At 29.8% G+C, this 23,693-nt stretch overlaps 1 protein-coding gene across 2 annotated transcripts; it reads left to right on the plus strand.

Moving 5' to 3' along the window:
• The first annotated feature begins 16,982 nt into the window (after positions 1 to 16,982).
• Positions 16,983 to 20,024, plus strand: LOC107962606 (axial regulator YABBY 5). 2 transcript variants are annotated; one of them, XM_016899053.2, is made up of 7 exons: positions 16,983 to 17,584; positions 18,298 to 18,420; positions 18,883 to 19,009; positions 19,112 to 19,160; positions 19,255 to 19,330; positions 19,422 to 19,490; positions 19,830 to 20,024. In XM_016899053.2, the coding sequence occupies exons 1-7, from the start codon at positions 17,510 to 17,512 to the stop codon at positions 19,833 to 19,835; spliced, it is 525 nt and encodes a 174-aa protein (XP_016754542.1). In that variant the 5' UTR covers positions 16,983 to 17,509; the 3' UTR covers positions 19,836 to 20,024. The 2 variants fall into 2 exon arrangements, with proteins under 2 accessions (XP_016754542.1, XP_016754541.1); XM_016899052.2 differs by having other exon boundaries at positions 16,985 to 17,584; positions 19,422 to 20,024.
• The last annotated feature ends 3,669 nt before the right edge of the window (positions 20,025 to 23,693 follow it).

The following is a 23,693-nucleotide window of genomic DNA, read 5'->3' on the forward strand; positions in this document are numbered from 1 at the left end:
AATGTTAATTAATATGCCTTAATAACTGTTGCATTGGTTTTATTGTAAATGGACTCACACTGAGCGTCAAAGCTTACCCCCTTAAATTTTTATCCCTACAAATAACCTACCAGGTTAGGACGCGAGTATGACATCCGGAGAATCTCAGCACAATCCATTTTATTTTCAGTCTTTTTTAAGGCTTAGTCTTTTGATTTGTTTTATTATTTGAGGATTGTAATGTTTTTGTGAACTATGGTATGAGATTTAGGACTTAGGTTTGTTTTTATTTTGCATGACATTTTATTTATTTCTTTAAGATATTATGCTTTTTTTTTAGGCTTAAGGGTGCTACCCTCAAACATTTTAAAAAAAAGCAATTAAGCCCCTGCTTTTTTTTTGCACTCATTTGGATATTTGAACTTTCAAAATGCATAAAAAAGCCCTCAAACCTTTTAAAAAAAAGCAATTAAGCCCCTACCTTTGTTTTGCACTCAATTGGGTACTTAAACTTTCAAAATGTATCAAAAAGACCCTCAAACTTTTTTCAAAAAAAGCAATTAAGCCAATTTTTTTTTAAAACCCTTAACCCCGATTTTTATTAAATTCACAAGTAAATATATCTTTTCCGCTGCTAGATGATAATTATAACATTGAGGAATAGTAAAATGACTTTTAAACAAAGTTTTCTATTAAATTAAATAAATGCTTTAAAATAATCATTTAAAAAAACTTTGATAACCCTGCTAGGCCATCTCGGTGGCTAATATAGTTTCCCAGATTCAGGTCTAACATCTAAGCCGGGTTGGGGAGTTTACAATCATGATAAAAATAATTTTTTTTTGTTGGAATATTGTTCTTAAGAAAAATTGACCTCAACATTTTAATTTATATAGTTTACAATATTTACTTTTTAGACTAACTAATGATATTATAAAAGCAAGGGTAAATTGCCCAGTTAGTCACCCAATTTATAGGGCGCTTTCATTTGAGTAACCTATGTGTTAAATATCTAATGGAGATTGATTGTACATACTATATCATGTTTACACTTTCATTTTGGTTATCCAACTTCTAGGTCGGTATCATTTTTTGATCACCCAAAATTTTTTTTAAATAATGATCAGGAAAAAAATATTTAGAATTAAAATGAAAAAGTGTTAGAAACTAAAATAATGCATTGAAAAAATTGCCAATTTATACTTGTTTATCCCCTTATCGAAAGTTCTATTTTTTTTTTCAATATTGAAATTTTAAATTTCAAAACATCAAAATTGATTAAATAAATTGTTGAAAAAATTTTATCACTTGATTGTGTTAGTCGATTTGTTACTATAGTATTGAAATTAATTAAGTTAATTAATTTAATCTCCTTTTAAATTTTAAAATTTTATTTTATTTTTCCAAATTAAAATAAACTCAAATAACTCATCTTTGATATTTGTCTATGAAACTCAAATTTCTTTGATTATATGATCCTACTCTTCCATGCTAAGCTAAAAACAAAGAAAAAGCCTTAGAATTAATTAAAATAATTAATTTTATCTTCCTTACCAAACAAAACCTAGAATTTTGTTCATTACTTCTTTACTTAAATGAGGAACAATCAATTAATTTAATTAATTACGAAGAATTTTCATTGCTTTTAGTTTAGTATGGAAGATTTGAGATCATATAATCAAAAGGTACTTAAGTTTCATAGAACAATATTAAATATGAGTTAATTTAATTGATTTTGTTTAGGATAATCTAGAAACATAAAATAAAATTTTAAAAATTAGAGATTAAATTAATTAATTTAGTTAATTTCAATATTATAGTAAAAGATTGGTTAACATTATTAAGGGATAAATTTTTTTCAATAATTTATTTAATTGATTTTGATGTTTTGAAATTTAAAATTTTAATATTGAGAAAAAATAAATTTTAAATTTTCGACAATGAGATAAACAAGTACAATTTGACAAATTTTGAATGCATTATTTTAGTTTCTACCACTTTTTCACTTTGATACTTAACCCCAATCAATAATTCAAAAAAATATTTTTTTGGGTGACCAAAATGAAAGCGACCTGAAAGTTTTGGGTGACTAAAATGAAAGTGTTAACATGATGTGGTGTGTACAATCAACCGTCATTAGAGATTTATTGCTTGAGTGGCTAAAATGAAGGAGCCTTAAAAATTGGGTGGCGAATTTGCATAAATTTCATTTTGAGTGACCAAAATGAAAGTGCCTTAAAAATTGGGTGACTAATTGGGTAGTTTATCCTAAAAGTAAATGGACCAAATTATGTAAAAAAAATTAAAGTATATAGATTAAATCTCAAGTTTCAACACAGTATAAGGGGCCAAAACTAAAATTTTACCATCGTCTTATAATATATATATATATATTAAAAAAAAGCAAACCTAAAAGAAATGGGAGCCATGTGTTAGTCTCTAAGACATTTAGGGCATTTAAATTATATATAATCATGTAATGTTTTAGTCGAAAAGTTAACGATATTAATTATTTGGACTAATTAATACCATTATAAAAATATATAGTGATTAAATATCAAATTTAGGTATAATAGGAGAATCAAATTTGAAATTTAATTTTTTTTAATGTAAAAAAAAACACCAATGATGTATCCTTTACATAATTATAAAAATTGTAAATTCATTATTGTCATGTAATATAAAAAAATTGTGTGAAGGTAAGGACATGTGTCAGCTAGAAGATGTGTTGGACATCCCTTTATATATATAGATATATAGATTTACATTTTGAGCATATTCTAAAGATTAAAACTGAAATTATACCATTATATTAAAATAAAAAAAAAAGAAAAAGAAAAAGAAAAAGAAAGAGAATTTGTTTGTTTATTTTTGGCAAGTGTAAAAGACGAATGGTTTGGACATCCATTTATAACTTAAATATTTAAGCTGACTTTATTTGTGGTCAGTGTAAATAGTAGTGACAGTGAGATTAAATTACTGTAGCTGTAGCGTGAGATAAAAAGTAAACTAAACGCACCACACTGTACCTCACTGTTTATCCAAACTCACCTTTAATGTATTGATATTAAAAAGACTAAAACTATAATCATACCATTGTTTTAAAATTAAAAAAAAAGTTTTAATTTATTTGAATAGGTGTAAAAAAAGAATGTTTTGGACAGTATTTTTATATAAATTATAGATTTGAGTCATTAAAAATGAAGTATATTTATAGGAAATTAGGAATGTATTTGGAAATTTCAAAGGAAGAAAGAAAGGCAAAAGGGAACCACAAGTTGTGAAACTCTTTTATGGCCTCACATCAACAATAATATGTATAGAATAGTAATAGGGAAAGGGATGTGAATATTGAATTTATGAATTGTATTGCCAACTAAAAGAATAAGGCCTAACACCTGGCTACATAACAAACTCCAGTGGAACCTTTATTTAATGTTCTAACCATGGCCAATTAAATTAATTACTGAATATTATATATGATTTTGGGGAGAAAATACATCAAACTTTATTTTTAGTCCCTTTCTTGTTGCAAGAGAGATAGTCTTTTGATAGTACCTTCTCCACTCATAAATACGAGGATAATACGCTTCAATACACTCGAGCTTATGTCCTCTTATATTGACAAAAATACACATACTAACCAAGTTAAGATTCAATCAATCTACAATATTAATTTATAATGTGAATCCAACACTTTATAATTGGATTGAACTGAAAGTCGCAAGTTGGATGCTAATGGACAATGAAAACCATAGGCAGAATTAAACCTTAATTATAAATATAATTTATTTTACATCAAAATAGTTTTGTATAAGATTTAAATTAAATATAAATTTGAATAGAATCCACACATAATTTATGTAAGATGGGAATCGAATTTAGATATTCAAAATTTATGACCTCAACCTTTGTTAACTGTGTCAAAGCTTAATTCACAAGTGGTTGAAAGTTTAAGTACAAAAAACGACATGACAAACTTAATTCTTCCTTAATAGGTTCTTAGTTTTTAGTTAATTATTGATCTTTGTTACTTTTGATTTTGATATTATGATTGAATTGTCAAATCTTCTAGTTCGTGGTCGAATCAATTGAATTGATTTTCGATTTGATTTTAACTTACCAATAATTATCACGATGATATGGATCTAAAGCTAAACTTTAAAGTTGATGACAAAAAAATAATAATAATAATCTAAAATTAAATTATAAATTTTTAAAAGGAAAATAAAAAATAACTTTATCACTATACTAATTTATATTTTTTAAGAAATTTAAAAAATAATTTTACTATTTTTGAGCTCCTTAATGCACTTAGAGTGGAGTAGCCTTGTTAAAGAAAATTACTAATTAAAAGAAGTTTAGAGTTTTTAAGACGTGAGATACCTTGAAACAAGTCGGGCAACTTTGAATGTTAAATTCATATTTCATATTAAAAAAAAATGCAAGGCAAAGGTGAAACTGGTTATGTAGCTCCTACTAACAGTGCCATATATGAGAACTGTAGAAGGATGGTGACATGCAAAATTGAACAATAATTAGATTGGAAATGTCAGTGTAATTCTAAAGTATTGAGGTAGGAAAAGTGAAGGGTGATCGTAATTATTGATGCCATCGATTCATTTGACGACAAACCTTAAAACTTCAGCATCATAACCAAAACACATATCACATCGATGCACATGCATTTCCATTCTCATGCTTTTTACCCTTCAATCTGCAGACTTCATCAGCCACCCAATAGTTGGCTATTTGTCTTTCAATTCCACCATGGGTTGCAATTGCTTTTACTAATTTGAGAGAATAATTTATTATCAATCTGCTTCACTTCTATGCATTTATTACATCACTCTCTCTACTAAAATTTAGAAGTGTTTATTTGCTTGTAAAAATTTCAATCAATATAAGTTTAATCCCCTTGAATTCAGCTTGAGTTAAATAATTTTTTTTAGGATAAACACACTAGTAATCACCTAATTATTATTATTTTTTATCACTCAATTATAAAAAAATTACAAAATGATCATTCAACTATTAGTAAATTTCTTTTTTAGTCATGAAAAGTTACAAAATAATTATCATTTTTTATCACCCAACTATTTTGGATTTTTAGGTATTTCTACTTTTACGTTAGTCTGTTGGCAAACAAAAAAGACAAGATTGAGTAGTTATGTGATAATTTTGTGACTTTTCATAATTAAGTAATCAAGAAAGAAATTTATTAATAATTAAATGACCACTTTGTAACTTTTTATAATTGGGTTAAAAAAAGAAATTCACTAATAATTTACCCAAATTTTTAATTAGAGAAACATAATAGAAAGTTTTTAAGAAATGACTTAATTTTGTTCAGGTTCCAAATCTATAAATTGCTACAAAAATGCCTCCAAGTACATGACTTAGATTGTTAACTGTATAATCACAGCCGAGGTAGGTGCACTTGGCTTTGGTTTGGCAATAACATTTCTGCCTTTGCTTTATTAATAAAATGGATTTGGCTTAAAAAATTAAAAAAAAAATCTAATATATTACATTCATTAAAATGGCAGGTAGTGGTGCCTTTCACATAGGCCAAGTTGCCTAGAGGACACGAGGTTATAACTACAAAACTCGACTTTCTATCTGCCAGTTCGATTTGTAATTATCTTCATTATTATTTATTTTAAGATTTAGTTGAAAGAATAGTGAGAGTCATAAATTTGTGGAATTTGTTCTATGCCAATTTATGAATAAAAATTGGATTGTTTTATTAAAAGGATTATTTGATTGTCATCTTTTATCATCAAAGATCTAGAGAATTGTTTTGACGAGATTGTGGATTTGAATATAATCTCATTTTCTTTTTATATTTTAATCGATATAATCCTGTAGTATCTTATAATGTTGACAATAATATTAACATACTTCTAATATTACAAATCGTAGATGACATCTAGCAATGTATCAGTACTATCCAATTTGAAGGAAGTCATGGTCCGACATAACCTTTATATGATAATATTATCGTATAGGACATCCCTTTATTCATGGTATCTGAATTGAACACAAGTCATGAAACAATCACAATTGTATAGTCCATCTTTTATTTTTTGAATCCTGAGTAGACTAATATAAACAAATGAGTTTGATAAATCATATCAACTCATTTGAGTATGACTACGTAGTTTTAGTCTCACTCAATTAAATGGCTCAAGATATTGCTTCTATTACATAGTTTGTGTTATATCCAACAACAATTTTTATAATACTACTCGTTACATAAGATGTTTGACTATATCAAAATATACAACTCCCTATGTTGTAACCATAGTGACCTTAATATTAAGGATCGTAAATACCATTATTACTAAGAGAATTGCTAATAATTCAAGAAACATTCTCATGGTGGGTTAGGTTTGTATACTATTCTTCTAACATGTATCCATGCATTGACTTAATATCTCATACCCATGATAATATATTATCATCAATCAGCCACATATTAGTCTTAATGCATTATTATTGTTCAAGCCCATAATAATACTCAACTAAAGGCATTTAAGAATAATTATATTATTCTCAGGGCATTGTTATTAATCAAGTTATTTAATATGATAAAGAAAATAATAATGACAATATCTTCATTAATAAAATAGGTAAACAATTTCATGATTAATTTTTGGGCGTACTCCGCTAACTTCATGGAAAGTAAAAAGAATAATCTTTTTAACTACCAATAAAAAATATTAACTTGGTTTACTGTTTCTAAATTTAGATATTAATTAGGATAAAAAAATAAATAGTAAATATAAGTTGCCGAATTCAAATAGTTTGCTTGGATTTAGAGCTTCTTGAAACTTTTTCTCTTGGATTATTAAGAAAAAACTCGGAATTATTTTCCTTGAGGGTTCTAACGCTAGAATATTAATAATTGAAATCTTATTTTTCTTTGAAGTAATTGAAAAATTAAATGTATGTAGAAAATTTAAGGGTTAATTGATAAATTAAAAAATTAAGTTATAAAATTTTTTAATATATTTTTTAAAATTAATTACGGAATATAATTAGATTGTTTGATAAATATAGATTTTAAATTATAAAAAATATATTTTACCTTTTATCTTTATTTTTTAAATATTTCACCTTATTTTAAATAAAAAATTAAATTCTAAACTTAAAAATATTTTATAGGATAATATAATATTAAAATAAAAAATGAATTAATTGAAAATATTCTCCATTAAGTGATAAGTAGCTCTTTACTTATTATTTTTCAAACTTTTTATAGAAAAAATTCTATCAGATTATTTTAATTTGTATTATTAAACATGTGAAAAATATTAAATCATTTAAAATATAAATTTTTAATGAATTTAAATTTTTAATGGTTTATCAAATTAGGCTCTAGTGTAGAAAAACATAAAGGAGAAAGCAAGAAAGGGATGAAGAAATTCTTGCAAAAGGGATAGATATGGAGATGAGTTTACTTTTTATTAAGACAATGTTTGATAACTAATTTAAAAAAATTAAATTAGCTAGTAAATAAGGTAAAAAATTGTTTTCAATAATAAAAACATATTTAGTAACTATTTTATTATAATAGAAAAAATGAGAAATAAATTAACAATTTTTACATTCATATTTATTTCGATGAGGCTACTGAATTTAATATATGAAAAATATTAAAAAAAGAATATTTTTGTGTTTATACGAATTTAAATTAGAGTCAATTAATTTAAAGTTAAAAAACTCTATTTTCATTATTTTCACTTTTACAAAAACATTTTTAGTGAAAACAATGAAAATAACTTTTTTATTATTTTCTAATTTTCACATATTTTCATTTTTTTAAAATCATTTTAATTTTTTTTTCACCAAACACATTTTCTTCAATGTTTTCCATTTTCCAAGAAAATGAAAACGAAAATGGCCTCTGTTTCCTTAAATCAGAAGGAACCCAAATTTTTAGTGATATAATTTTTTTAAGCATGTTTGATAATCTATAATACAAAGTAAATTATAGAATTTTTTCAATGAAAAATTATGGAAAATGATAAGTAGATAAAGAACGACTTATCACTTAAAGTACAATTTTTTAATTTTAATTTAATTTTATTTCTTTTAACATTATCCTTTAAATATTTTACCTTTAAAATTTTAAAAATTACTTTTATCAAACAATCTAATCATATTCCATACTAAATTTTAAAAAATATATCAAACAAATTTTATACTTAAATTCACTACTTCATTTTATTTCTTATGACTTTTCAATTTACTCAATAACATTTAAGCAATTTTTGTGGATTAATTTTGGTGAGACTAAGTAACAAACCCACAAAATTGATTTAATAGGAATTCAAACAGAAAATGAGATGGGCATGACGTGGATGATGGTTCAATTGGGGATGAGATAAAAGTGATGTGTGGTTGAAGAATGAATGGAGTTTATTTATTTTTTTATGGGGTAGTTAAAAAGTTTTAATAATAGAAATGTAATTCATTAATCTTTATCTACCAAAACTAGAGAACTTTGCCATGCATATACTTCTAATTACAACAGATAGTAAATTTACAATTACTTATAACTAATTCTAGTTATTCTAATATTCCTTCTCCAGGCTCACAAAAAAAAATCATCAATTACTATTACATTCATTTTGTCACGACAATGAGAAAACGCTCATGCAGTCAATGACTTGGTAAGTACATTAGCTATCTGATCACTGTTAGGTACATGATTCACTTGAAGCTAACCACTAAGCACCTTATCATGAACAAAATGTAAATCAAGCTCAACATGCATGAGTTGAGCATGCAACACAAGATTGGCAGCCAAAGGCACAATGTTGGAATTGTCACACCAAATTATTGGTACACCTTTAAGTTTTACTCTGATTTCATCAAGCAACGAGTGAAACTAAGTCAACTTGGATGTAGCATTCAAATACTTATATATTCAGCATTAGATGTTGACCAAGACACCACACTCTACTTCTTGGAAGCCCAACCAATGAGATTATCCTTAAGATACAAGCAAAAACTTGAGGTTGACTGACGATCTTCAAGTGAACTAGCCCAGTCAGAATCAGAAAAACCTGTCAAGGACACACTCAAAGGCTGAAACACCGATCCATGAGTAACTGTACCTTGGATATACCTCAGAATTCGTTTGACAACTACCCAATGCCCATCATGGGGTTGATGCATGTACTGGCTAACTTTATTAATAGCAAATGTTATGTCTGGCCTAGTTAAGCACAAATATTGGAAACTACCCACAATTTGCCTATAGAAAGTACCATCCCCAAGTAGGGAACCAGCCACAGCAATCAAACTAGGAGAAGTTACTATTGAGGTGTTTAACGGCTTGGCATTTGCCATGTTGGCATGCTCTAATAGTTCGCGAGCATACTTTTGCTGAGATACATGAATGTACTCATCATGATGATGAATTTCAGGATTAAGAAAATAACTTAACTTGCCTAAGTCCTTCAAAAAAAACTTCTCATTAAGACACCGAATCACCTTCTCAAGTTCAAAACAATTATCACCAGTTACTATTATATCATCAAAATACACAAGCATAAACACATAACTTGATACAACCTACTTGAAAAACAATGATGGGTCAGCTTTTGAATATTGAAATTTCAACTGTTGAACAAGAAAATATCGTAACTTCTCAAACCATACCCTTAATGCATACTTAAGACCATACAAAGCTTTGTTCAGCCGACATTCAAATGGATTTCCATCAGCATCACACACCTCAAACCCAAGAGGTTGTTTCATGTAAATAACTTTAACCAAGTCACCATTCAAGAACGCATTGTTCACATCAACTTGACACAACTTCCACTTTCTTAACATGACTAAAGCAAAGATTGTTATGACAGTATTAGCTTTGACCACTGGGTTGAAAGCCTCATGGTAATATAACCCAGGAGCTTGTAAAATCCCTTGAGCGACGAGACGAACTTTGTTACGGGCTACACTCTCATTGGAGTTCTTAATTTTGAATAACTATTTGCAGCCCAAAAGTGATCTATCAGCTGGTGGAGAGACTAAATCCAAGGTATTGTTCTTGACTAGAGCCTATAACTTATCATGAACAATATTTTTCTAGGATGAAATAGACATGGCCTCATGAATGTCACTCGGCTCAACCGAATTTATTGTGGAAGTGTAAACTTTGGGCTTGTAAACACCCATTTTTCTTCGAGTTATCCTAGGATGACTGATGGCCACTAAACTAACTATAATTATGACAAAGGCAAACGCACCTATCGAACAATAGTATAGCTATGGTGAATAGGGAATATCGTATCCACGAGGACTAAAAGTACTAGAAATTACCATTTTTCTATTATTTAGCCGATAAATTGAAGTGATTATTTTTAATCTAATTTAACTACGAACGCAACTGATAATGAAATAAGAAAAATAATTGAAGGCAACCAATGAGAAAGACAATACCAAGGAAAGAATCCACCTAGGCTTTACCTATTATTTTGAATCTGAATTAAACAATTTATTCACTTGTGTCTTGATCTGTAGAAATCCCCAAATTATGTTAATATCCCTTTCGAAAGTAAGAACAACTGACTCTAGGTTGATTAATTGAAATCTCTTTCTAATTAAAACCCCTATCATCGCATTAACTCAATCTATGGATTCTCTTATTAGATTTGACTCTAATTCAGTTTATGTCGTTCTATTTCTAAAATTGCATGCAACTTCACTCAATTATGCTAGATCTACTCTTAAACATGGACTTTTGCTCCACTGAAATAAGCACATTAAACATGAATTAATATCCCAAAAATATTAAAACACGAAATAAGCATACATAATTGAGAACAAGAATCAAGTATTTATCATGTAAATCAGAAATCAAATAATAAAATTCATCATAGGTTTTATCTTCCCTAGGTATCTAGGGAATTTAGTTCATAATCTGGCATGCAAACATCTCAAAGTTACGATAACAACAAGACATAAAAAAACTCAATAAAACATCGAAGGAAATTAGATGAAGATCTTCAATATTGAAGGAGATCCGCTTCTGAGTTGATTCCGATGGCGTTCTTCAAGTCTTTTCTTCATTCTTCTCTGAGCACCCCCTTCAGTTTCTTCTAATATGTATTTATAGACTTTAGAATGCTCAGAAAGCCTAAAAATTAGGTTTTTCGTGTATTTGGGAAGTAATGTACGATATTGAAAGGGGCTGGAACATGAGCATGTGGTTAGCCCGTGTGAGCCACACAGGCTTGTGGCTAGCTAGTTTGGAAATGCTTAGGCCATATGGATCTTGGAAACAGCTCTATTTGTCTGATTTTGGTTTATTTTAACTTATTTCTCTCCCAAATGTCTCTTAAGTATAGAAACATGAATTTAAAGGATTATGAGCATCAAATTCACTAATTTACGTAATAAATAATCCAAAATTGCATCAAGAATGAGATTAAAAATATGTTATTTTTATGACTTATCAATGACAGTTACTATAAATAGATGTTTGCTGATCCAAATGCACTGAAGAACCCAAAGGAATCACCATCGGATCATGTTGAACAACCACCAAGTCTAGTACATACACAATAGGAGCAGCACCACTAATAGAAGTAGAAGAATGCTGAGGAGATAACATATAAGAGCCAGAAGCAACATCATTATGTACCACCGAGGAAGTACTCATAGATGGAGGAAACATGAAGATTGGGAGTGTAGTAACAATACTTGAGTTATTTGATACTAAAGGAGAACTCGAAATAAAAGATTTGAACTTGGAAAAAGGAAAAACATCCTCATCAAATTGCACATGCTGAGAAATGTACATAGGCCTAGCTTTATTCAAGCATTTATAACCTTTGTGATTAGGATCATACCCTAAAAATGTGCACGACGTGGATCAGTACTGCAACTTATGAAAATTGTATGGCCTTAAAGAAAAGGATAACAAAGACACCTAAACACTCGAAACCCTTTGTAGTAAGGGTTTTGACCTTTAAGTCTTTCACTTGGAGACATTCAACCTACCACATTCGTCGAAAGCACGCTCAAAAGATAGAATCCAAAGATAAAAACATTAGTTCAATAACTAAAAGGTAAAAAGGCATGAGCAAGAAGCACTAGACCCATTTCAACAATCTACCAATGTCATCTTTCCACCAAGTCGTTTTACTCAAATGTGTATGGACAAGAGAGACGATGTGTTATACCTTATTTCTTAAAATATGGAACAAAGCTTTGAAACTCTCATCCACCATTAGTTTGAATCTGCTTGCTCTTAACTCCCAACTGTAGTTCAACATGAGTTTTGAATGATAAAAAAGCATTCAATGCTCATATTATTTTCGAAAAAATTAAATCCATATGTGTCGCGAAAAAGCATCCATAAAAGAGATGTAGTATTGACAACTAGAAGAATAATAAGGAGTTGGACCCCATAAGTCAGCAACAACAAACTCAAGAAGTGTTGAATAGACTGTGTTACTAGCCACAAATGGCTTATCTCAGTGCCCTGAAGCAATATCCGTTTGGTTGCTAGATCCTTTATAAAGCAAGAAGTGAGATAAAACTCAAAATACATATTATTGTCCTTACAAAATTTGAAATAGAAATTTTTTTTTTGCGAATATTAGGCACATAGAGTAAATCTTTAAGTGGCAATGAGTGAGATCCATCAGATAAAATAGTCTTACCAATATGAGAAATAGTTATGGAATGACCATTCCCAACAACCAGCTTACCTAACCCATTATACACACGACATTCAGTAAGCTTAGCAATGTCATTAGTCAAATATGTTGTCACTCCACTAGCTGGATACCAAGCTAAGTCAGAGACGACTGATGGAATAGTATTAATTGATGCAACAACTGATGGATACATGTTAGGCACACTTGCAGAACATGGAGAAATGCCAGAAACAGAACAAACATAATGGGAAAAACAAGAATGATGCCCACCATTTGGATAATGTGTATGAATCCCAGACTAATGATACTCAAACGACCCAGAATTCTAACAATTAAAAGACCCAGCTGTCGACCTAGTTGGATGAGAACCTGATAGCCTATTTTCAACATGACACATATAGGCAGAGATTGGTTCAAGATTTTTTAGGAAGTGGGCCTATGAAAAGAAGAGCCCAATTGACCTAACCCCAAATTAGGATTAACGTTTTCAGCATCATCCTTATCGTATGTAGAATAGTACCAATGGTAGTAGTAGTCAGCAACGTGCCCAAACTTGCCGCATATTTGAATTGAAGTCGTGTACCACAACCAAACCGTCCACGTCCTCGACTATGAAAAGCTCAACAACTAGATCAAAACGCCTGAGGTAGTGGTTGACTAGTGTATGTGGGAAGATCCGATGAAGCTGGCTTAGATGACTTGTTATCCACCGTAAGATTTTCCAATATCGTACTCTAAGATAAATGGGCTTCCTAATGAGCTTCCGCATCGAGAAGCGCCATTGAGATCCCTTGTAAATCAAAAGTGACTCTGCTCGTTGTAACAATAGAAACTACATGATCATATTCCGATGAAAGGCCATTCAGAACAGCAGAGTGTTGCTCCTCCAAAGACACCTGTTGACTGCTCCCGCTAAGGAATTGCAATGGTGTTTAATCCTTACCAGGTAATCAGACATTGAAAGGTTATTTTTCTTAAAATTGTGAAGTAAAGATCGATACCTAATTGCTTTGGTGGCAGATTAGCTGCCAAAAATTCGTGTGAGAGTATCCAAAAATTCAAAAGCCGAAGATAAATGATCAACCAGTTGATTGTGCAATGAAGCACTGATGGTAGAAAAAAGCTAGGCACACAAAGTAGAATCTTGTTGCTAATATTGATCATAGGCCGAATTTTCAACTGATACACCGTCAGACCCAACAATATCTTGCGGCGGCACGATAATTGTCCCATTAATGAAAAAGTGTAGTCAATGGGTTTTGAGAACTAGTAACACATGTTGTTTCCACGGCAAAAAATTACTATCATCAACTAAAACTGCTACCTTTTGTGACACAAATGCAAATGGGTTGAAAAACCTTCCATTTGCTGAGTCTCTTATGCATGCAAGATCTATCAATGTAGCAATCAACAACTACTAAAACTTTGTTACCATAATAGAAATATAATTCATTAATCTTTTCTCTAGCAAAACTAAAGACCCTTTCCATACATATAGTTCTAATTACAACAGATAGTGAAATTACCCTGTAACTAAACTTACAACCACTTATAACTAATTCGAGTTACTCTAATATTAAGAATTTTGGTTTCAAAAGAAGGAAACCGTGGAGTACATTTTTTTATTTTTCAATTTATGTGTAGTTTTAGAATTTTCATATATTTTTATTGTAGATTTTATTTTTAAATTTTTTAATGAATTTGTTCATATTTTATAATTTTTTGAGAATTTTTTTATATGAAATTTTCAAAACTTATTTTTATATAATTTTTTAAAATTATTATATATATTTGAATTCTTTTATTTTTTTGTTTAAATTGAGGTTGTGTAAATTTCAATGGTTATTTTTTTTAGAATTATGATCAAATTGAAACAATGTATAAATATTAAGGACTAAATTTATTATTATGTCAACTTTAGAATTGTCTTATCATCTCTCCATCATATAGATAACTACAATTACTGGAATCAAAGCAAAAAATACAAAGCAGTTGAATGACCATTTTATCACTTCAAATATGGATAGCCAAAAAAATTAATATGGATAGCCAAAAGAATTGTCTTCACCCTTAAATTAGAGGAAAAAATGCGCTTAAGTACGTTTAAACTAACGTCTTCCTCATTATTGCATTAACAACAATGCCATATAAGCTAAAACTAAATCGACTGATGGGGCTATGAGATTGGATACTGGAAATAGATTTGCTGGAGGGGTCGCGAGAGATAGGAATGGACAGTGGCTCTTTGGTTTTAACCGATATATTTGAAAGTGCTAAATTTTTTATGCTGAACTGTGGGGCATCCTTGAAGGTCTCAAGCTCATTCAAAGAAGAGGTCACGATTGTGTAATAATCCTCTCGGACAGTTTAGACGTTGTTCGGGCCATCCAAGGGAGATTTTTAGGTATGTCGAATTCTACTTTAATTCGGCGAATCCAGAATATTCTTTCTCAGGAAAACTATTGGCAGTTGCGCTGTATCCCCAGGGTACAAAATGCAGCTGCTGATTGCTTGGCAAAAGGAGCTTTAACTTCTAAAGTTGATTTGCAATTTTTTGATTTCCCCCCTTTTATGGTTCGGAATTTTATAAAGAAATACCAGGCTAGAGGTTTTTTTTCTGTTCATATGGATGTAACTAATTAGTTGATCTTTTTGTTTCTTTTAGAAAAAAAAATAGGGCAATTTTAATTGCATATCTTAAAAATTAAAATTTAAAACTTCCTTAAATAAAGTTACTAAGTTAGTGTTTTTTTTTTATAAAAATTTTAGCCTTAGAAGAAAGTAATTATCTTCTCTAAAGCTTCAATCAGCTTGAATTCCTGAGCTTCATATTCACCTAGATATAGACACCATTACTTTCCTACTAAAGTGCCTACTTCAAACTACAAACAAACACAGTATTGCAGATCATAGAGATCAGCCCACCATATACATATCACACCAAGATCCCATCCTATATATGAAGATAATGCTATATAATTATATTTATTACTGCACCCCTATCGTATAAGCAATAAAAAGAATCTGTACACGATCTCATCTCATCTTAGGCTTAACCCTTTCTATTATAAAGATGAAAGAGCTCAGTGAACTTTCCCTTTCGGTTTACAGCAGACACAACTTGCTTCATCATCAGCAGGCTTTGCTTATTACTGTCGTCCCTTTTTTTCTTTAATAACCCTTTCGAAACACAACTGTAATAGGGTCCATGACTCCCCTTTGTCATTGATACTCAAACACCCCCCACTTGGTGCAATAATATGGTTCCCACTTTGGCTTCATCGTTCAAAAAATCACTCATTTTACACCTAATTATATGAAATTTGAAGTTCTCATACAAATTTACTTGATCTTGTAATTATAAACTTCTCATCATTATATTATATATTAATTTCTTAATATGATCAAAGGTGTGTTTTCAAATTTCATTTACGTTTTATCTATTTTTCGAACGATTTTAAGAGTGCATTTCACCATATCAGCTTGCTGAATTGTCAGCTAAAAAAATGCACCCTAAGTTTTTTTTCTTTTTTCTTTGGTCATCCCTAGCTAGATAATTGTTATAGAAAAAATATCTCAAATCTTTACTAAATGAATGACAAACTTTATAAGTCGTTATTAAATTACATATAGAATTAAGGTTAAGAAACCAAAGGTAAAGAGGAAAGATTTTAAATATTAGGGCTGAAGATTATTACCATTTATTCACAAATATAAGGTGCATTATTTAAATTGCTATAGGAGTTAGTTGACCAAGGACACTAAAAGTTTTAAAAAGTTGAAATTTGAAGGGTTAAATCCCATGAACACCGAAAATGTTACTAATGTTAGAATTTTGAATTTGAAAATGTCACCCTTCAACTTTTTTTTTTCTTTGAGGATATAGTTAACTAATTATATTAATAAGTTAGTCCTCATATAATATTTACATGATGAAATTTGAAAATGGACAGTCAAGATCCTACAGCTTTAATATTGCTAAGCGTTGTTGTTAATGTTGCTTTGGACAAGTTGTTTTTTTGGTATAACAAGTGTTTTAATTTAATTATTTTCCAGTTTGAGTCTAAAACTATTCAAATTGAAGGTAGTATTTAAGTAAAACTTTTAATAATATTGATTTTAAGATTCAAATTTAATCTAATACTTCCACTTCTTCTAACATCTTGTAGGTAGATTCCATTTACATATAGTTGAAGAAAGAAGGAATGAGATAAGAAAAGTTAGCCCCCATCGTCCGCTGAGGAAGTAGCAGGGGGGGTGTTGTCAGGATCAGGGTCACACTCATTTCATTATAATAGCAACAAGCATAATCTGGACAGGATAGGTAATACTTCCAAAACTCCTTTTTCGTTTCTCTTCAAACCCTAATCTCCTTAACTCACCAATACCAAGTAATTGCACTAAACCCGGTTTCCCATTAGAGAAAATCACCCTTTTATTTCCTCTTCCACGTCCCAGCAGCATTTGCTGCCACCCCTGGCTACTTTGATCGACACTAATTACCCACTTTTCTTTTTCTTTTCATTCTTATATATATATATATATATAAATATATATCTTATTAAATACCTCTTTGGATGCTATCCCTTGGTTCTCTCTCCCAATAAATTTTTCTGTACATAAAGGGAAATTTAGTTTACTGGTGTGATATACATAGCCCGGGTTTAAAGCAAGGAGTTGAGGAGGGAATTAAAAGCTTTTTTTGGGGGGGTTCCGAGTGTTGCTTTCCTCTTGTGGTTTTTACTAGTTTGTTATCTAGAGAGAAGAACTATTTGGTTATCTTTCTTGCTTGGTGTTCCTTCTAGGGGTTGGGGTTGAGGAGAGGTTGCTTTTAAGCTTTGAAAGACATGTCGAGCTGCATCGAAGTTGTGCCTGAGCAACTCTGCTATATCCCTTGCAACTTTTGCAACATAGTTCTTGCGGTATCTTATCTGATGGATCTTTGCTGCTTCTTCTTCTTTTCCTTTTTTTTTTTCTAATGGGTGGGATCTGCCTTTTTTATTTATTTTTTCTTTATTTCCACACTTTCTTATCAACAGGCCACCACTAACATCTTTTTTAATTCATATTTTTAAGTGTTGGTAGTAATATCTTTCTCCATGTATATCTTACAAGAAGAAAAGAACAATTTAGATGCTGATAAAAGCTGTCTCTTTGCTTCTGAGGATAGCTTTTTACTGAAACCTATTGATTTTCTTTCTGGGTTTTCTTGTTTTTGTTACCAGTCAGGTCTCCATCGTTGGACTTTTCTTTTTCTTCTTCTTTTGCAGTCAAAGATAAAGTCTTAATGCAAAGACCAGAGAGAAAAAGAGAGGAAGTTAAAGCCTTTGAGATTTCTGATCTTTTTTTTTTAATTATGTTTTTTTGGGTAAAAAAGAAGCTTCTTCCTTGACCAATATTCGAATGACCTAGTCACTATTTTTTCCTTTTTTTCCTTCTTAAGTTGAATATATTGTTGATCTAGGAAGAAAATAGAAGCTAGCATATCATTATCATAAAGAAAATCCTTTTTTTTTTAAGAATCTTCAGCTGATCTGTGATTTTCTTTGATTCGTGGTTACTAATTTACAGCTGAATTTTGGTTTGCAAACTATTAAAAAAAAAATAGTTAATTAATTAAGGGATTAATGCGCAGGTGAGCGTTCCATGCAGCAGTCTGTTTGATATAGTGACAGTCCGATGCGGGCACTGCACCAATCTATGGTCCGTTAACATGGCAGCCGCCGCATCTCAGTCACTGTCATGGCAAGATATTCAGGTGATATGATATATGAATGATGAATTTCTAATTAATTTTATTTTTCTTTTTATGTAATAGTTGCAGTCGACAGGGAAACCCTAGCAGCCTCCATGATTGAAACCTAATTAATTTGCTTTTCGGTGGAGCTGGACTTTACAGCCGCTTTTCATGTTTTGTTTTTGTTTACTAAGGTCTGATTTTGGGTAGCTTGATTTGATTGACATGTAAGTTAGTGCTGTAATGATTTCATTTGGAGAACTTTGTCTTCATCTAGGGAAACAAAAACAAGATGAAAATTGAAAGAGGCAAAAGGTGGGTGGGTTTTTGTAAGAGAACAATTGGTTTTTTTCATTACAAAACTTATTTAGGGGTCTATATTAAATTATGGTACAATTCTAACTGATTCACCCACTTGAATGTTTTTTTCTCTCTCTCACTTAAGAAAGGACTAATCAGCCAGTACATTATGATAATAATTAGGCACCCAATAATGCAATAGAGGATTATAGGAGGGATTTGGGTTCCTCATCGAAATGCAGCCACAACAAGTTGTCAATGCGACCTCCTCTGCCTAACAATGCGACTGAGGAAAGGGTAGTGAACCGACGTAAGTTAATTAAATAAACTCTCTATTTAAAACCTTGTTTTTTGAGTCCTTCCACTTTTTTTCTTAAATAATGTGCGTAAGGGGCCATTGTTTGGTTTTCAGCTCCCGAGAAGAGGCAGCGAGTACCTTCTGCATACAACCGCTTCATTAAGTACGATATCTTAAACACCATTAACTTATATGGAAGGCTAAATGTCTGACAGTAGAGTAAATAATTATATGGATTTAATTGTGGACCAATGTAGAGAGGAGATTCAAAGGATCAAGGCCAACAATCCAGATATCAGCCACAGAGAAGCATTCAGCACTGCTGCTAAGAATGTAAGGAAATGCATGGTAACAAATTTGTTTAGAATTTACTTTTTTTGGTTTATACTGACTTTTTTTATTTTTAATCAATTCGTACATGGAGTGGGCACACTTTCCTCATATCCATTTTGGGCTGATGCTGGAAACCAACAACCAAACTAAGATGAATAATGTAAGTGGCTAATTCTGTTTAGGGAATGTTCATTGCAAAACTCAGCTTTGATTATCTTGCTTTAAGGTAGAAATGGCTCCTTTTATAGTTAGTTCATTTGGTTATTCTTAAGAAGTGGGTATTAATGGGTTTGAGGATTTCTCCTATTTTCAGGTTGTGTTTGAGAATTTTGATATGAAATTATGGATTTAGACTTTGAAAATAATATAAACTGTGTGATAATAATACATATAACATTTATGAGTATTTTTCCAATTCAGGAATTTATACATTTTTAGAATAAATTCATGAATTTGTTTTATATAAAAGTAATGGATTGAAGTTGATGGTTTTAAGCAGGCCTAAGAAGAAGGCAATATGGTTTGAGATTTGAAGTTTGAAGTGAGGAAAAGTGTTGATCAATGCTTTTAAGGATATATCCTTAGTTTTATTTGTCTTGGGTTGTTTGCTACTAATTTTCTTTCATCCTTTTCCAACTCAACATATATATTTTTATTATAATTTATATTATAAGAGAATGTATGTTATCTATCACTTAATTTTTTTTAAAGTTTTATTTTAATTATCAAAATTTGGAAATTAATTTCATCATCAAATTTTATGTTCATTAATATTTGATATTCTCTATCAACATACTTTTTAAATCAATTTACAAATTACATTGTTAATCATTCTACTATTTGACTGGTTTGGATTAAATTAAAATTTTGAAAAGAAACAATAAATCAATCTTGTTAAAATATTAATACGCATAACATCCTACCTTATTAAAAAGCTTACCAAGAAAATTTGGTGAGAAAAAATCAGTTAAGGGTAAAAGAGTACAAATGATATTTACTCCCTCTCATGACAACGTCACATAATATATTAGAGTCTACGTATTTCAATCTTGAATACTAACTTTTCAAATGATCACTATAACAGATTTACTAAATGTTTAAATCATGATTCTTCTAAATGTCATGAGTGAGTGAGGAAGAATTTTGAGGAAATATATTTTAATCTTTTTAGGAGTTCTAACATTAATCAAACTTTGATCATCATCCTTCTATAAAAATATATATGTTCAAATTAATTTATATAAATATTTATGCAAACACATTGAACAATTTCTCTAGAATTTTATATGCTTCTAGCACTTTAAATCCTTTAAGGATTTTAATATAAATTTCAATATATATAGTGACTTATATAAAAGCCTGTAAGAACGATCATTAGGCATATGCCAACTTTTTATGGACCACCAAACTAATAAGATATTTAAATGTTATTGTATCTATCAAAAAATAATATTATATATTTTCTTAATAAATGTTAGGACTTAGAGGAAAACTTCATTTTTCTTATTTTGTTTTTGCAAGACTATCAATTAGTACTCCACAAACTTTACACCTTTAAATTTTTTTACTATAGGTCTAGAAACTCACAATTTGAAAGTGAGTTTAATTCTACTTGAATTGTCTCTTTATATTTTGACCAATCTATTCTATGTCTATATTTCACGACAAATTTATTCAAGATCCTCATTTTCTTTTATTATTTCAAAAATAATATTGCATGCAAAACTATTGTCGACAACATTTCATTTCAATTCCATATTTTCTCACTTTGACATAACTTATTAAAATTTCTTCATTTTCTCTATTTTAATCTTCAGGTACATAAATCTCTTCTATAGTTTTAATAATTAGTTATTTTTGGTGTTCTTTGGAGCACCCACTTCTACTATATGACCATTTAGATTTGTTATTTTCTTTTATAAGAATTTTCATCCTTAGAACCAATCGATCTACCATGCTTCAGGTATGCATTACTTTCATATATTCTAATAGGTTGCCCTACTTGGACTTCAATTCAAATCAAAACATTAGCTAGTATATAACATTTGGTTATTCTATCAGGTCAGTAAGTGCATCTAGTAGTTAACTTGCACTAAAGTGAATTATCTTTAAACTTTTGGTTCAAATTACTTTATGTAAGGATCTAAATAATGATATTAATCCCAAGTAATTATTTCATCTAGTTTGTTATTTCTCTCCTCCTAGTGTTGGGAAAAATATCAAATCAAAAAAGTAATCACCAAATCAAATCATAATAGAATCTCCAATTTTCTAAAAATATCTAATAAAAAAGGCTTGCCCGTTCTTTGTACATAAACCCTTGTGAGGCTTTCGTGAAGTTTCAGTAGTTCTTCTGCTTCTAGGATAAATTCTCCTATTTGTGGCTCATAAAAAGAACTAGCAGGTTGATGGATCATTACCCTGATGATATAACATAATAAAAGGTTCTTCTAACTCACATAATGAGGCGAGAAGAGAAGCTAAAAATAGCTAAAGAATAATAAGAAAAAAAGATAGAATTGAACTAATAACTAATATTTACTCCTAACTTTCTTTAAATATGCATTTTGTGCATTGTGGTAGAGCATTTTGAATATATACCGCTCATTCAAAAATTCTAAAATAGGAAATATTTGGCTCTCACCCAAAGCCAAGTGTAATGAGGAGTATTTATCATAACTTATTAACATGATTCGTACAAGAGTTGATGCATGTAAAATATCATATCTTTATGCATATACAAAAAAAATTATTCTCAAAAGTAATGGTTTAGCTACTAACTGGAGGCACTTAATAATTAATTATGCTAAACAATTTTTGTTCTCAAAAGTATCGGGCTTTGTTATAGCTATTCATATTGACAATCTAGCATTCAATAATAATTGAAAGCCTAAGTAAAAAACTCACCAACATAGGCAAGAATTGTCTCAATTGCATAATCTAAAGTTTGTTCTTCAACTAATTATCAAACAAGTAGTCTCACAAATGACAGGTCACAATTTGATAACTCACATGTGATTGTCTTGTAGATGTATGTACCAAAATAATATCAAAACATCCACTTACTAGGTAAATGACGTCATCTTTCATTCATAAATACAAGAGATTCAATTTTAACTTTTACTAATGAGGTTCTAATAAATAATCTTCTTTGAGAACAAGCAACACTTGAGAAAATTTTAAAATAAAGAATCTTCAAATTCTTTAATAAATATCTATGTAAATTCTCATTTTTTGCATCATTATTGATTGAGATAGTTTAACAATCATGTCAATTAATTAATATATTTGGACTAGTAAACTTCCGACTCACTATGCATGTGATTTAACCATAGTAATGTATGTGTAATAAGCTAGAGTAGATAATTTCTCTAATGTTCATATGCTTCATTATAAACGAAATATATAAGGAGAAATGTAGCAAATAAACATTAGGGAAAGGCTAAAAGGGTATTTAAGCCCCTAAACTTCGAAAAAATCAATTAAGCCTCACCGCGAAAAACACACTCAATTAAACCCTCAAACTCTCAAATTTCATCAATTAAGCCTTTTAACTGATGTTTTCTATCTTTGATCGTTATAGCGCTAACGTGGCTATATGTTCATGTTGTAACGATCAAAGATGGAAAATGTCAACCAAAAGGCTTAATTAATGCAATTTGAGAATTTGTAGACTTAATTGAATGCATTTTTGGTGGAGAGACTTAATTAATTTTTCGGTCAAAGTTTAAGGGCTTATATACTCCTTTAGCATAAGGAAAACATATCCTAAAGAAAGTAAAAAGCTATGTTGAATAATAAAAACAAACAAAATAATAAAGTAATTTTAATTATCTCCATCCCTAATAAAATAGTAAGTTCTTTAAGCATGATCCTCAAAAAGCTTGGGAGTTATCATTCTAGTATGTCAAATTTAATTCAACACCAATTTTGTTATTTGTTTCTACATTATTTCTCTTTTGTCAAATAGAATCTTGACAGATTTTAATTAAATGTTTATGTGTACTATAGGTAAGTGACCAATGGTCTTTCATACCACATCGAAAACATAAGTTATCTCTATTTTTTAAAGGACTTTCTTGAGAATTTTTGTTCTTCTCTTACTTATCTTCATTTTTCTAATTCTGGTGGTAAAAAGAATTATTATGACCTCCCTTTTGATGATTATTATTTCACGACTTAATGATCTAAAAGGCCCTCGAATAATCTCAAAAAAATTCAATTAAGCCCTTCCTAACTTTTTTCACCCAATTAAGCCCTTGAACTTACAAAATTAATTAAAGCCCTTCGACTAATGTTGGCTGTTGGTTTCTAACGAAATCGTTGACATGTCGTTTATGACTGTTGAGCTAACCAACGAGCA

This window comes from Gossypium hirsutum, chromosome A06, assembly GCF_007990345.1.
Source record: "Gossypium hirsutum isolate 1008001.06 chromosome A06, Gossypium_hirsutum_v2.1, whole genome shotgun sequence".
NCBI lineage: Eukaryota > Viridiplantae > Streptophyta > Magnoliopsida > Malvales > Malvaceae > Gossypium > Gossypium hirsutum.

Bases quoted from the DNA above. Each gene is read 5' to 3' on its own strand.
- LOC107962606 (XM_016899052.2), top strand. From the start codon at position 17,510: ATGTCGAGCTGCATCGAAGTTGTGCCTGAGCAACTCTGCTATATCCCT. The intron at 17,585-18,297 runs GTATCTTATCTG...ATTAATGCGCAG, and splicing joins TTTGCAACATAGTTCTTGCG to GTGAGCGTTCCATGCAGCAG. The intron at 19,161-19,254 runs GTACGATATCTT...GGACCAATGTAG, and splicing joins GCATACAACCGCTTCATTAA to AGAGGAGATTCAAAGGATCA.